Source organism: Hypanus sabinus, chromosome 3 (genome assembly GCF_030144855.1).
Source record: "Hypanus sabinus isolate sHypSab1 chromosome 3, sHypSab1.hap1, whole genome shotgun sequence".
NCBI lineage: Eukaryota > Metazoa > Chordata > Chondrichthyes > Myliobatiformes > Dasyatidae > Hypanus > Hypanus sabinus.
In genome coordinates this window covers 72,373,168-72,385,411 of record NC_082708.1, presented here as the reverse complement: position 1 = coordinate 72,385,411, position 12,244 = coordinate 72,373,168, and the positions used below count along the sequence as shown (strand labels likewise).

Here is a 12,244-nt window from a genome sequence, read left to right as displayed (position 1 = left end):
AGTGATGTATTAATGTTAACTTACTATCATCAATATTAGAAGTAGAAATGATTTTGCTTGAATCATGTTTTGCACAGGCCAAAGGAGGTGGCTATGAAAGTGAAGATGCCTATCAGAATGCAGAACTGGTCTTCCTTGATATCCACAATATACATGTAATGAGGGAATCCTTACGGAAATTGAAGGAAATTGTTTATCCCAACATTGAAGAATCACATTGGTTGTCTAATTTGGAATCCACACACTGGTTAGAACATATTAAGGTAAGTGTGACTACAATACAATTTTCAGGTTTAGAATGAGAGATGCAACTAAATTTTTACCATCTTGTTTGGTGAAAGGTTGATTAATCCCCTTCTGGGTTTTATTCATTAAAAAACGGCATCCAAATAATTTTCCATATAAAAGTAAACCTTCTTTGTGTGTTCTTCTTTGGCGAAGAAAGGTCAAGGCAAAGAACTGATTTGCAGATATTCACAGCCTTCAACTTCCCCAGTGGACTCTTCCCTTTCTCCCATGGTCCTCTTCCGCTAACATCCGTTGTTCTGTCCTGACAGGTGAGCTCAGACCCATGCCATGCTCCTCCTGTGACATGTGGCAGCTCAGGGAGGCTTGACAACATCCCTGAAGACTTTGTGTGCAGGAAGTGTGTCCAGCTGCAGCTCCTGATAGACCACATGGCAGCACTGGAGCTGCGCATGGACTCAGTATGGAGCATCCGAGACGCTGAGAATGTTGTGGATAGCACAGTTAGTGAGTTGGTCACACCGCAGTTTATGGATCCAAGGAAAGATAGGGAATGGGTGACCAACAGGAAAAGTAGTAGCAGGAAGGTAGTGCAGGAGTCTCCTGTAGTCACCTCCCTCCAAAACAGATATACCGCTTTGGAGTCTGTTGGGGGAGATGGCTCATCAGGTGAAGGCAGCAGTAGCCAGGATCATGGCACCGTGGGTGGCTCCGCTGCGCATGAGGGCAAGAAAAAGAGTGGCGGAGCTGTTGTGGGAGGGGATTCCATGGTAAGGGGAATAGACAGGAGCTTCTGTGGCCGCAAGTGAGACTCCCGTATGCCTCCTGGGTGCAAAGGTCAAAGATGTCTCAGAGAGGCTGCAGGGCATTCTGAAAGAAGAGGATGAGCAGCCAGCTGTTGTGGTGCATGTAGGTATTAATGATATAGGAAGAAAGCAGGATGAGGTCCTACAAGCCGAATTTAGGGAGCTAGGGGATAAATTAAAGAGTAGGGCCTCAAAAGCAATATCAGGATTATTACATCTGGGCAGGGCTGGAATCAATGTCCTAGGGAAATTTTAAACTAATATGGCAGGGGGATGGGAACCCGCACAGAAGAGGGAAGTGATGCAGAGACCAAAGCTAGAGTTAGTGAAGAAAAAAGTATGAGTCGAGTGCATAAAAGTAAAAAACAAAAATTGCATAGATCACTAGATTCTAAAAGGATAATGAGTGCAAGGGTACTTTACCTAAATGCCCGTAGTATTAGAAACAAGGTTAGCAAATTTGTGGCACATATCAGTACCAAGGCATATGATTTAGTGGCCATTACAGAAACTTGGTTGCAAGGTGGTGATGACTGGGAATTAAATATTCCAAGGGCATCAGGTAAAATAGAGAGATAGGCAGGAAGGCAGAGGAAGTGGAATGGCGCTCTTGATTAGGGATGAGATCTGGGCGATTGTGCGAGACGATATAAGATCTATGGAGCAGAATGTTGGGTCCATCTGAGTAGAGATTAAGAACAGTAAAGGGAAAAAAATATTGTAGTGGTAGAGGCGATTAACCAAGAAATAGCAGGCTTGTAAGAATGGAATGGCAGTTGTCATTGGGGATTTTAACTTCCACATAGATTGGGTGAATCAGGTTGGTCAAGGAGGTCTTGAGGAGGACTTCATAGAATGCATCCATGATGGCTTTTTTGAGCTGCATGTTAAGGAACTTACAAGGGAAAATGCATAGATATCTAGTCTTGTGCAATGAGACAGGTAAGACTGACGATCTTGTAGTCAGGGATCCTCTTGGAAAGAGTGATCATAGTATAATTGAATTTCACATACAGATACAGGATGAAATAGATCTAAAGCTAGTGTATTATACTTGAACAAAGGATACTACAACAGGATGAGGGAGGAGCTGGCTAATGTGGTTTGGGAACACAGGCTATTTGGTAGGACAGTTGAGGAACAGTGGAATACTTTCAAAGAGATCTTTCACAGTGCTCAGTGCTCAACAAAAGTATATTCCAGTCAAAAGTAAGGGCAGTAAGTGTGGGGAGAGCCTGCCTTGGATGACTAAGGAAATAAAAGATAGTATCAAATTAAAAGCGGATGTGTACAAAGTCTCAAAGAGTCGTGGGAGACTGGAAGATTGGGAAAACTTTAAAAAGCAGCAAAAAACAACTAAACAAATAAGGAAATGGAAGATGGAGTATGAAAGTAAATTGGCACAAAATATAAAAACAGATAGCAAAAGTTTTTATAAATATATAAAGCGGAAGAGGGTGGCTAAAGTCAACGTAGGTCCCTTGGAAGACGAGAAGGGGAAATTGACATTGGGTGATAAGGAAATGGCCGAGGCATTGAATGATTATTTTGTGTCCACATCTAATATGCCAAAGAATAATGTTATGGATGAAATGGGAGGTGAAGACCTCGATAAAATCACTGTCACTAAAGAGATAGTGAGGAGCAAACTAGAGGGCCTAAAGGTAGATAAATCCCCTGCTTCTGATGGGATGCATCCCAGGGTGCTGAGGGAACTAGCAGAGGTTATAGTAGATGCGTTGGTAATCATTTACCAAAATTCTCTAGACTCTGGGCGGGTCCCGGCAGATTGGAAGACAGCAAATGTCACGCTACTTTTTAAAAAAGGATGTAATCATAAGTCGGGCAACTATATATACAGCTTGACATCTGTAGTTGGTAAAATGCTTGAAGCTGTCATTAAGGAAGGAATAGCGAAACATTTGGAAAGGAGTGGTTCCATTAGACAGATGCAGCATGGATTCAGAAAGGGCAGGTCCTGTTTGACAAACTTACTGGAGTTCTTTGAGGACATAATCAATGCAGTGGATAGGTATATGGACAGGAAAGGAATGGAAGGTTATGGGCTGAGTGTGGGTCAGTGGGATTAGGTGAGAGTAAGTGTTCGGCATGGAGTAGAAGGGCCGAGATGGCCTGTTTCTGTGCTGTAAATCTTGTATGGTTATATGATAGAGAGGAACAGGTGCATATCGTATACTTGGATTTCCAGAAGGCGTTCAATAAGGTGCCGCACAAGAGACTTATAAATAAGGTACAGATGCATGGAGTCGGAGAAAGTGTATTGGCATGGATAGTGGATTGGTTAACCAATAGAAGACAAAGAGTTGGTATAAATGGGTGTTTCTCCAATTGGCAGTCAGTAGTGAGTGGGGTGCCACAGGGGTCAGTGCTGGGCCCGCCCGCAGCTGTTTACCATTTACATTGATGATTTGGAAGGGGGGTCTGAGTGTAGAGTAGCAAAATTTGCTGATGACACTGAACTGAGTGGAAAAGCAAATTGTACAGAGGATGTGGAGAGTCTGAGAGGGATATAGCTAGGTTAAGTGAGTGGGCCAAGTTCTGGCAGATGGAATACAACGCTGGTAAATGCGAGATCATCCACTTTGGAAGGAATAATAGAAGAGCAGATTATTATTTAAATGGTGAAAGATTACAGCATGCTTTTGTGCAGAGGCACTTGGGAGTGCTTGTGCATGAATCGCAGAAAGTTGGCTTGCAGGTGCAACAAGTTATTAAAAAGGTAAGCGGAATGTTAGCCTTCATTACTAGAGGGATTGAATTCAAGAGCAGGGAGGACATGCTGCAACCATACAGGGTACTGGTGAGATCACACCTGGAGTACTGTGTGCAGTTCTGGTCTCCATACTTGAGGAAGGAAATACTGGCTTTGGAGGCAGTGCAGAGGAGGTTCACCAGGTTGATTCCAGAGATGAAGTGGTTAATTTATGAGGAGAGATTGAGGTGCCTGGGACTATACTCTCTGGAATTCAGAAGAATGAGAGGGGATCTTATAGAGACATACAAAATTTTGAAAGGGATAGATAAGATAGAAGTAGGAAAGTTGTTTCCATTGGTAGGTGAGCCTAGAACTGGGGGACATTGCCTCAAGATTCAGGGGAGAAGATTTAGGACGGAGATGAGGAGAAACTGTTTTTCCCAGAGAGTGGTGAATCTGTGGAATTCTCTGCCCAGTGAAGCTGTAGAGGCTTCTTCATTAATTAAGATACAATTTGATAGATTTTTACATAATAGAGGAATTAAGGGTTATGGGGAGAAGGCAGGTAGATGGAGCTGAGTTTATGGACAGATCAGCCACGATCTTATTGAATGGCAGGGCAGGCTTGATGGGCCGGATGGCCTACTTCTGCTCCTATTTCTTATGTTCTTATCATATTAAGATAGAATGCAGACATGCAGTGCCTCTGTAAATTGATTAAATAACTTTATTTGCATTATTATCTCCTGTATGTCTGCCTCACGTCATTGCAATGAAGAGTACTGAAACTGTTGGAAATTGATTGATGTTATGCATCTGCTGAAGAGTTTATTGGGGATTATTACATAGATTGGAATGTATTACTTGCAAGTATTAGGTTGACTCTTAAGTAATCTGCAATTAAAGTAAAAAAAATTTTCCATTATTCAAGTAGCAATTTACAGATTCAAGGAAACACTTGTTACTCTTGTAGCTAATTCTTGCTGGTGCTTTGAGGATCGCTGACAAAGTTGAATCTGGAAAGACATCTGTTGTGGTGCATTGCAGTGATGGCTGGGACCGAACAGCTCAGTTGACATCTTTGGCTATGATTATGTTGGACAGCTATTACCGTTCAATTAGAGGCTTTGAAGTTCTTGTTGAAAAAGAATGGCTTGGCTTTGGCCATAGATTTCAACTTGTGAGTATTCATGCATTATGAAATAACTTGATGCAACATTCATTTTACCCTACCAGAAACACACGAAGCAATTACACAAAACTATCCATTTAATTCATTGAGATTTTGAATGAAGATTTACACTCCATTTGGAGGAATTATCTACATTTTAAAAGCTTCTTTCAGGAGTTGGGTTCTTTTTGTGCACCTGTTTTAAGTGTTTTAGTTGACATCATGCTACAGTGCATCATCCAACTGTTTACAGTAAAATATTCTGGATATTTGTTGTAGTGTATGGTCCTAGCTTTAAGTGCCAGTGTTCCAGTGTTAGTGAGTCATCCTGACTGGAAACAGATTACTCAACCCAACCACTTGTCATGTATAATACTTTGGTTGCTGTTGGAGGGATTGATGTAACAGAGGAAAGTCACAGTGGTCAGATCTCTGGCACTGAGTCTGCTTCTGTGACTCAGAAGGGAAGTGGGAGAAGAAGAGGTATGCTGCGGTGATAGGGGATTTGTTTGTTAGGGGAACGGGCAGGTGGTTCTGTGGGCCAGAACGAGATACCTGGAGGAGAAAATGAATCAATCAGGGAACACAAATCTAGAAAGTGCAGAGAAGGTCCAAGCACGTGTTAGGTGTTAGGCATAATCTGATACATTGGGAGCAAAGTAGGAATAGTAGTATAAATAGTAGTTTGCTTTTAAGAAGTTAAATAAGTACAATAACTTAATCTTCATTAGTTCTTCCCCTCTAAAAGTATAATAATGTAGCATCTGCAGTGTCAGACTTCTCTTATGTTCAGATTCACAGAAACTTGCTCCTCTGGAGTGTTCATATGTGAGAAATGTCAGCTAATCCAACACCTCGGGACAAGGTAGCTGAACTTGAGGAGGAGGTAGCTGACCTGTGATATTGTAGAGGATCAGCAGATATCCTTTAGGGAGATAGTGTGCACCCCAAGAGAGCTTTGGATTAAGACTCCAAACAAGAAAGGGAGAGAGACATGAGTGACTGGGAAGGAAGTTCAAGGTAAGAGGTGCATACTGTCCTGGGGCATCAGCTCCAGAGTTGGAAGTGTCCAATCATTTTGAACATTTAGCAATGCTTGACAACGACCATGAATCCTCTGAGGTGGTAGTCAGGACAGAAAAGCCCCACAGGGCCCTCTCTAATCCTCTCTACCACACAGAGCCCCACAGGACCCTCTTTAATCTTAAGCCTAAACACCATAAAGTGAGAGTAGGGGTCTCAATTATTGGGGGGGGAGGGGGGTGGTTGAGAATCAGGTGTGTACTGGCAAGGAGTCTTGTACTGTGTGTTGCCTACATCAAGTTTATGTTATAGACCCCCTAATGTTGAGAGTGATTTTAATGAACAACTGTATCAGAATATTATAAAAGCAAGTTCTCAGGTTGATGTTATAGTTGCGGGTGACTTTAATTTCTCAGAATATTGAGTGGGAGAACCCAGTGACTAATGGATTACAGGAAAGTGAATTCATTGAGTTATTAACTGATTGTTTTTTTTTGACCCAGTATGTTAATACACCAACAAGAGGGGAGGTCTCTATAGATTTGATATTCTGTAACAATCAGGTTAGAATTTTGTGCACAGAAGTTGTTGATCCTGTAAGAACAAGTGATCATAATATTGTTAGTCTCGAAGTGTTTCAGAGATATCAGTAAAAACCAAAGCCATTAAATTGAATTTCAGAAAGGCAAAGTTTGTGTAGCTGCAGCAAACACTTCAGAAGGTAAACTGGAAGGAAATGCTTGACATTGAGTCAGTTGAAGAACAATGGGGTCAATTTAAAGAGGTAATACACACAGTGCCGGAAATGTTCATTCCCAAGGTCGGGAGAAGCAATATAAACAATAGCAATATGCCAGTAAGTGTAGAGGGAAATAAGGTTGTTTTAAGTTACTTACAGATCTTAGAAAGTGAATTCTATGAAGAGGCAATTAAACTTTATAACAATAGAGTGGTTGATTTAATTTACGTGGACTTTCAGAAGGCTTTTGACAAGGTACCCCACGAGAGGTTAGTAATCAATTTATAGGAGGCAAGGTAACTCATGTGAATGGGTGCTGAATTAGCTCAAACACAGAAAACAGTGAGAGGTTAATTTTCACATCTAGAAGATGGTAAAAGTGGGATTCTGCAGGAATCTGTTTTTGGGGCTGCTGCTGTTTTTAATTTATGTTAATGATTTGGATAAGCACGTAACAGATAAACTAGTAAAGTTTGCCGATGACAAAAACTAGGGGGATGGTCTGATAACATTCAGGCAGCAGAGTCAATACAATTAGATCTAAACAAAATCCGGAGGTGGGCAGATAAATAGCAGATGAAATTTAATATGAGTAAATGTAAAATATTACATATAGGAAGTAGAAATATTAGATATAAGTATACAAGGGAAGGGGGGGGGGGTCTTGAGTTAGAAAGTGCACTGTATAAGAAGGATTTGGGTGACCTGGTAGACTCATCACTATCACAATGCACAGAAACGATTAGGAAAGCTAATTGAATGTTGGGTTATTAAATACACTCAATGGAGTTCAAGTCAAGAGACGTTCTCCTTGAGCTGTATAATGCGCTTGTGAGGCCACACCTTGAATGCTGTATACAATTTTGATCTCCGTATTGTGTGAGGGATGTGAAGGCATGGAGAAAGTCCAGAAATGGATGACTGGACTCATTCCTAGGTCTGCAGGAAATGATCTATGAAGGAAGATTGAAAGATTGAAAGAATTTTTTTTAGCCTAAGTCAATGCAGAATGAGAGGAGACATGATAGAAGTGTTGAAAATCATTAAGGGTATAAGTAAAGTGGCTGCCAACTGCTACTTCAACATTAATCCATCATCAAGGATACAAGACCATATGGTGGAAACTGGTTAAGGAAGATTTAAGACTAACATCAGGAAGCATTTCTTTACACAATGAGTTGGGTAGTTGAGAGTAGTACCTTAGAGACTTTCAAACACTCTGAATAGGAATTCGACAAGCTTTGCTGGACCAAATCACCTGTTCTTGTCAAAAACTTTCTGATCTTCTAATGTATGTTGCCTCCCGGGTGCTAGGGCCCGGGACATCATAGATCAATCCTCAGCATTCACGAGTGGGAGGGTGAACAGCCTGAGGTCGTGGCCCATGTAGGTACCAATGGCGTGGGTAGGACGGATGACGAGGTTCTGTTTTGGGAGTTGAGAGAGTTCGATGATAAGTTAAAGGGCAGGTCTTTGCGAGTTGTGATGCTAGTGAGGTCAGGCCTGCTGCCTGTAAGTTCTCCCTGTGACCGTTTAGGTTTCTTCTGGGTGCTTCAGTTTCCTCTTGGTCCAAAGGTATACCGGTTGGTAGGTTAATTGTTCATTGTAAATTGTCCTGTGATTAGGCTTCAATTAAATCGGGAGTTGCTGGGTGGCATGGCTCGAAGGGCTGGAAAGGCCTATTCGGCACTATATCTCAATCAATAAATAAACAAACAAACAAAAGCTTATACGTGGCTAAGGAGTTGGTGTAGGGGGGAGGGCATAATATTTTTGGATCATTAGGCTCTCTTCCAGGGAAGGTGGAAGCTGTACAGAAGGGATGGTTTGCATGTGAACTGGAGGGGCACTAATATTCCAGTGGCAAGTTTGTTAATGCTGTATGGTGAGGTTTAAACTAGAGTTGCAGTGGGATGGGAACCAGAGCGCCAGAATAGTTCGTGGAGTGATTGTGGAGTCAGATGTTGGTAAAATCTCAGACAGAGTCAGGAATCAAAACTGGATGAAACTGAGAAATAAGAAAGGTATGACCATGTTAATGGGGCTATATTACAAACCACCCAACAGACCTGGGGATTTAGAGGACGAAATTTGTAAAGAGATCACACACTGTTGAAACATGAGGTTGTGATAGTGGGTAATTTTAACTTTCCACATATTGACTGGGAATTCAATACTGTAAAAGGGCTAGATGGGATAGAGTTTGTCAGATGTGTTGAGGAAAGTTTCCTTCATCATTAAGTAGAAGTCCCAACGAAAGAGCGTGCCATACTGGATCTGCATTAGGGAATGAGACAGGACAGGTGACAGAAGTTTGTGTAGGGGAACACTTTGCATCCAGTGATCACAATGCTATTAACTGGTCACCTCAGTACAGTAAGGATGTGGATACTATAGAAAGAATGCAGAGGAGATTTACGATGATGTTGCCTGGATTGGAGAGCGTGCCTTACGAGAGTAGGTTGAGTGAAATTGGCCTTTTCTGCTTGGACAGATGGAGGATGAGAGGTGACCTGATAGAGGTATATAAGATGATGAGAGACATTGATTGTGTGGATAGCCAGAGGCTATTTCTCAGGGCTGAAATAGCTAACACAAGGTGACATAGTTTTAAGGTGCTTGGAAGTAGGTACAGAGGGGATGTCTGGGGTAGGTTTTCACACAGAGAGCGGTAGGTGCGTGGAATACCTGTTGGCAACCATGGTGGGGTCAAATACAATAGGGTCTTTTAAGACACTCTTAGCTAGGTACTTGGAGATTAGAAAAATTGAGTGTTATGTGGTAGGGTAATTCTAGACAGCTTCGAGTTTAGGTTACAAGGTCAGCACAACATTGTGGGCCGAAGGGCCTGTAATGTGCTGTAGATTTTGATGGTCTATTAATTTCAAAATGAATAAGCAAAAAGACCAGTCTGGTCCACGAGTTGAAATCCTAAATTGGAGAAAAGCCAGTTTTGATGGTATCAGAAATAATCTAGCAAGTGTGGATTAGGACAGGTTGTTTTTCTGGCAAAGGTGTAATTGGAAAGTGTGCATCTTTGGAATGTGGGAGGAAACTGGAGCATTTGGAGGAAACCCATGCACTCATGAAGAGAACATATTAGCTGTTTTCATACAGTGGCAGAATTGAACTCATGTCACTGTTACTGTAATAGTATTACTCTAACAGCTACGCTACTGTGACATCCCCATTATGGAGCAGCTACAACCAGTTTCTCTGCTGATTTTTCTATTTGTAGCATACTTGGTGTATTTTTTTTAAAAAATGTTCCACCCCCCTTTTGTCATGATTTAAATTGTGTTCTTGTTTGTTTCTGGAAAAGTAAACTCTCAATGTGGAACAATTTTTTTCAGCGAGTTGGACATGGTGATAAGAACCATACAGATGCAGACAGGTCACCTGTCTTCTTGCAGTTTATTGACTGTGTGTGGCAGATGACAAGACAGGTAATACCTTTCCATTCTTCAAATGTTTTCCCCATATTTTCTGTCACTGTACCATGAAAATTTGGCACTTGTATTACTAATGCATTTATTTGGTTTCCTTTCTTTGATATATAATTATATTTTCAGTGGCTACTTTATTAGGTATACCTGGACACCTGCTCATTAATTCAGGTATCTCATCATTGTGGATTGGCATGATGGTTGGCACAGACATGATGGGCTGAATGGCCTGTCCCAATACTATACAGTTCTATGTTTTGAGTGGCAAGTGATGTCATTAAACAGAACAAAATTTACAAATCATAAAACCATCCCTGCTCAGTGTGTAAAGCAAAACTGATGCACCACATCCTCCTTATTCTATAAAATAATCTCATTAACAATCCAGATGGTGTTTCTGTGTGGGTGCAGTGGGCAAGATGGTTCCTGCTCTAAACTCTTAAGCTTGATAAGTGTCCTTCATAGCTCACCAGCTAGTAATTCTATTTCATGTTTCAAATTTGGCTAAGGCAAATCCAAGAATAGATCAAGTTGTTACAAAAATTAACCAAACTGCTCTTCTTAGCACAGGCAGCACAATAAGTCTATGTGACAAGTGCAGATGAAGTTCAGAACAGGTTTATCCAGTTAGTAATTGGACAAAAGGTCCTAAAAGATGGCAAAGTACTGTAAAAGTTAGGAGTCAAATGTTTGCAAAACATTTACTTCAGCCTTTTCACCTGTAAATTGTAGTTGTTTGCACTTACAATCCATGATGTGTTTATTTAAGAGACAAATAAAATGGGAAAATAAAATTTAAAATTGAAACTTGAAATTAAATCCTATAAATATTAAGTTTCTTAGTTTGAACTTGATTTATTTTATTTTGTGTGATTTAAATTGACTAGCTCAGTAATATGAGATATATTGGAATTGCTGAGTTTCAGTTTAGTGTATATCCAGTCAATTTGTTCAGTTTTTAGTACAGGTTTTTAAAAATATTAGTCAATTTAAATTGGATGTCTACTAACTTTTATTTCTTTAGTTCCCAACAGCCTTTGAGTTTAATGAGTTCTTCCTCGTAACAATCCTTGATCATTTGTATAGCTGTTTGTTTGGAACATTCCTTTCAAACAGTGAACAGCAAAGAGTAAAGGAGGTGAGTCTGACTGGTTCTAGATGTTAATTTGGCTTTCATTATCATGGTCCAGGGTTTGTTGACCTTTATAATAATGTGATGAACTGAGACCTAAAGACTTGTATAATATAAATGAAAATGACTTGTAAAATGTATTAAACATATTAGCTTTTTTAAATAAACACAGGATAGGTTTCATTTATATAACAGATTTCATTCTCTAGCAGTTTTTATGGTGCATATATTGCAAAAGTAGCTTTTCCATTTACAGTAAAAGAACAATGCGAAAGTGCATTTAAACAGAAGTTCCAGTCATTTTTGTTTACTGTACCTCATTTCAAGAGCCCTTCTTCTGTGCGTTCCTCTCCTCATTCTCCAAAGCTATAAACATGGAATAAAATGTATTTTTTATAATTGTGCCTCCTCTTCCCTTCCATTTTAAAAAGATGGCACTAAATCATTTGTTGATATCTTCTCACTCACCCAACCCTATGCTGCAGTTTAAAGTAAGGAATTGTCCATTTTTATCTGGGCACTTCATTCATTTAATTACAAACTCGCATTATGAATTACACAAGCAAAATTAAGAGCCTTCAAATTCTGGAAATGCTCTTTCAGGTGGCATATGCAATAGTTCTGATTCATTAAGTTGTTTTTCCTCTATAACTCCATTCGCATCATTTACATCTTTAAATCAGAATATTCCAGAGTGTTTTAGTATACTTCAGAAAGAGTGAAATGCTGCCCTGTTAGAGGTTCTTTTTCTATACTTCAGACACATCACTTTCTATACTGTCACGTATATGGAGGTATGGCATTATTACAAAGAAGAGCAGGAGTGTTAGCATTTTTGTTGCATTACTGGTAAAGAAATTAGTTATCTGATTATTACTCCATTGCTGTATGTGACAGTATGCTGTATATAAATTAACTTCCAAGTTTCTTACATTTGGCAGTGATTACACAACTTTTATTAGATA

The 12,244-nt window shown here is 40.2% G+C and overlaps 1 protein-coding gene across 5 annotated transcripts in view; it reads left to right on the top strand.

Annotated features, from left to right (window-relative positions):
• The window catches only part of mtmr2 (myotubularin related protein 2), a 111,230-nt gene that overhangs the window by 78,709 nt on the left and 20,277 nt on the right, over nt 1-12,244 (top strand). For 4 of the 5 annotated variants that reach the window (XM_059964644.1, XM_059964646.1, XM_059964643.1 and 1 more), the window contains 4 exons: nt 78-263; nt 4,742-4,948; nt 10,055-10,147; nt 11,172-11,285. In XM_059964644.1, the coding sequence (XP_059820627.1) occupies nt 78-263; nt 4,742-4,948; nt 10,055-10,147; nt 11,172-11,285 (600 nt within the window). The remainder of the gene's footprint in view (nt 1-77; nt 264-4,741; nt 4,949-10,054; nt 10,148-11,171; nt 11,286-12,244) is intronic. The other variant, XM_059964645.1, reaches the window with a different exon arrangement.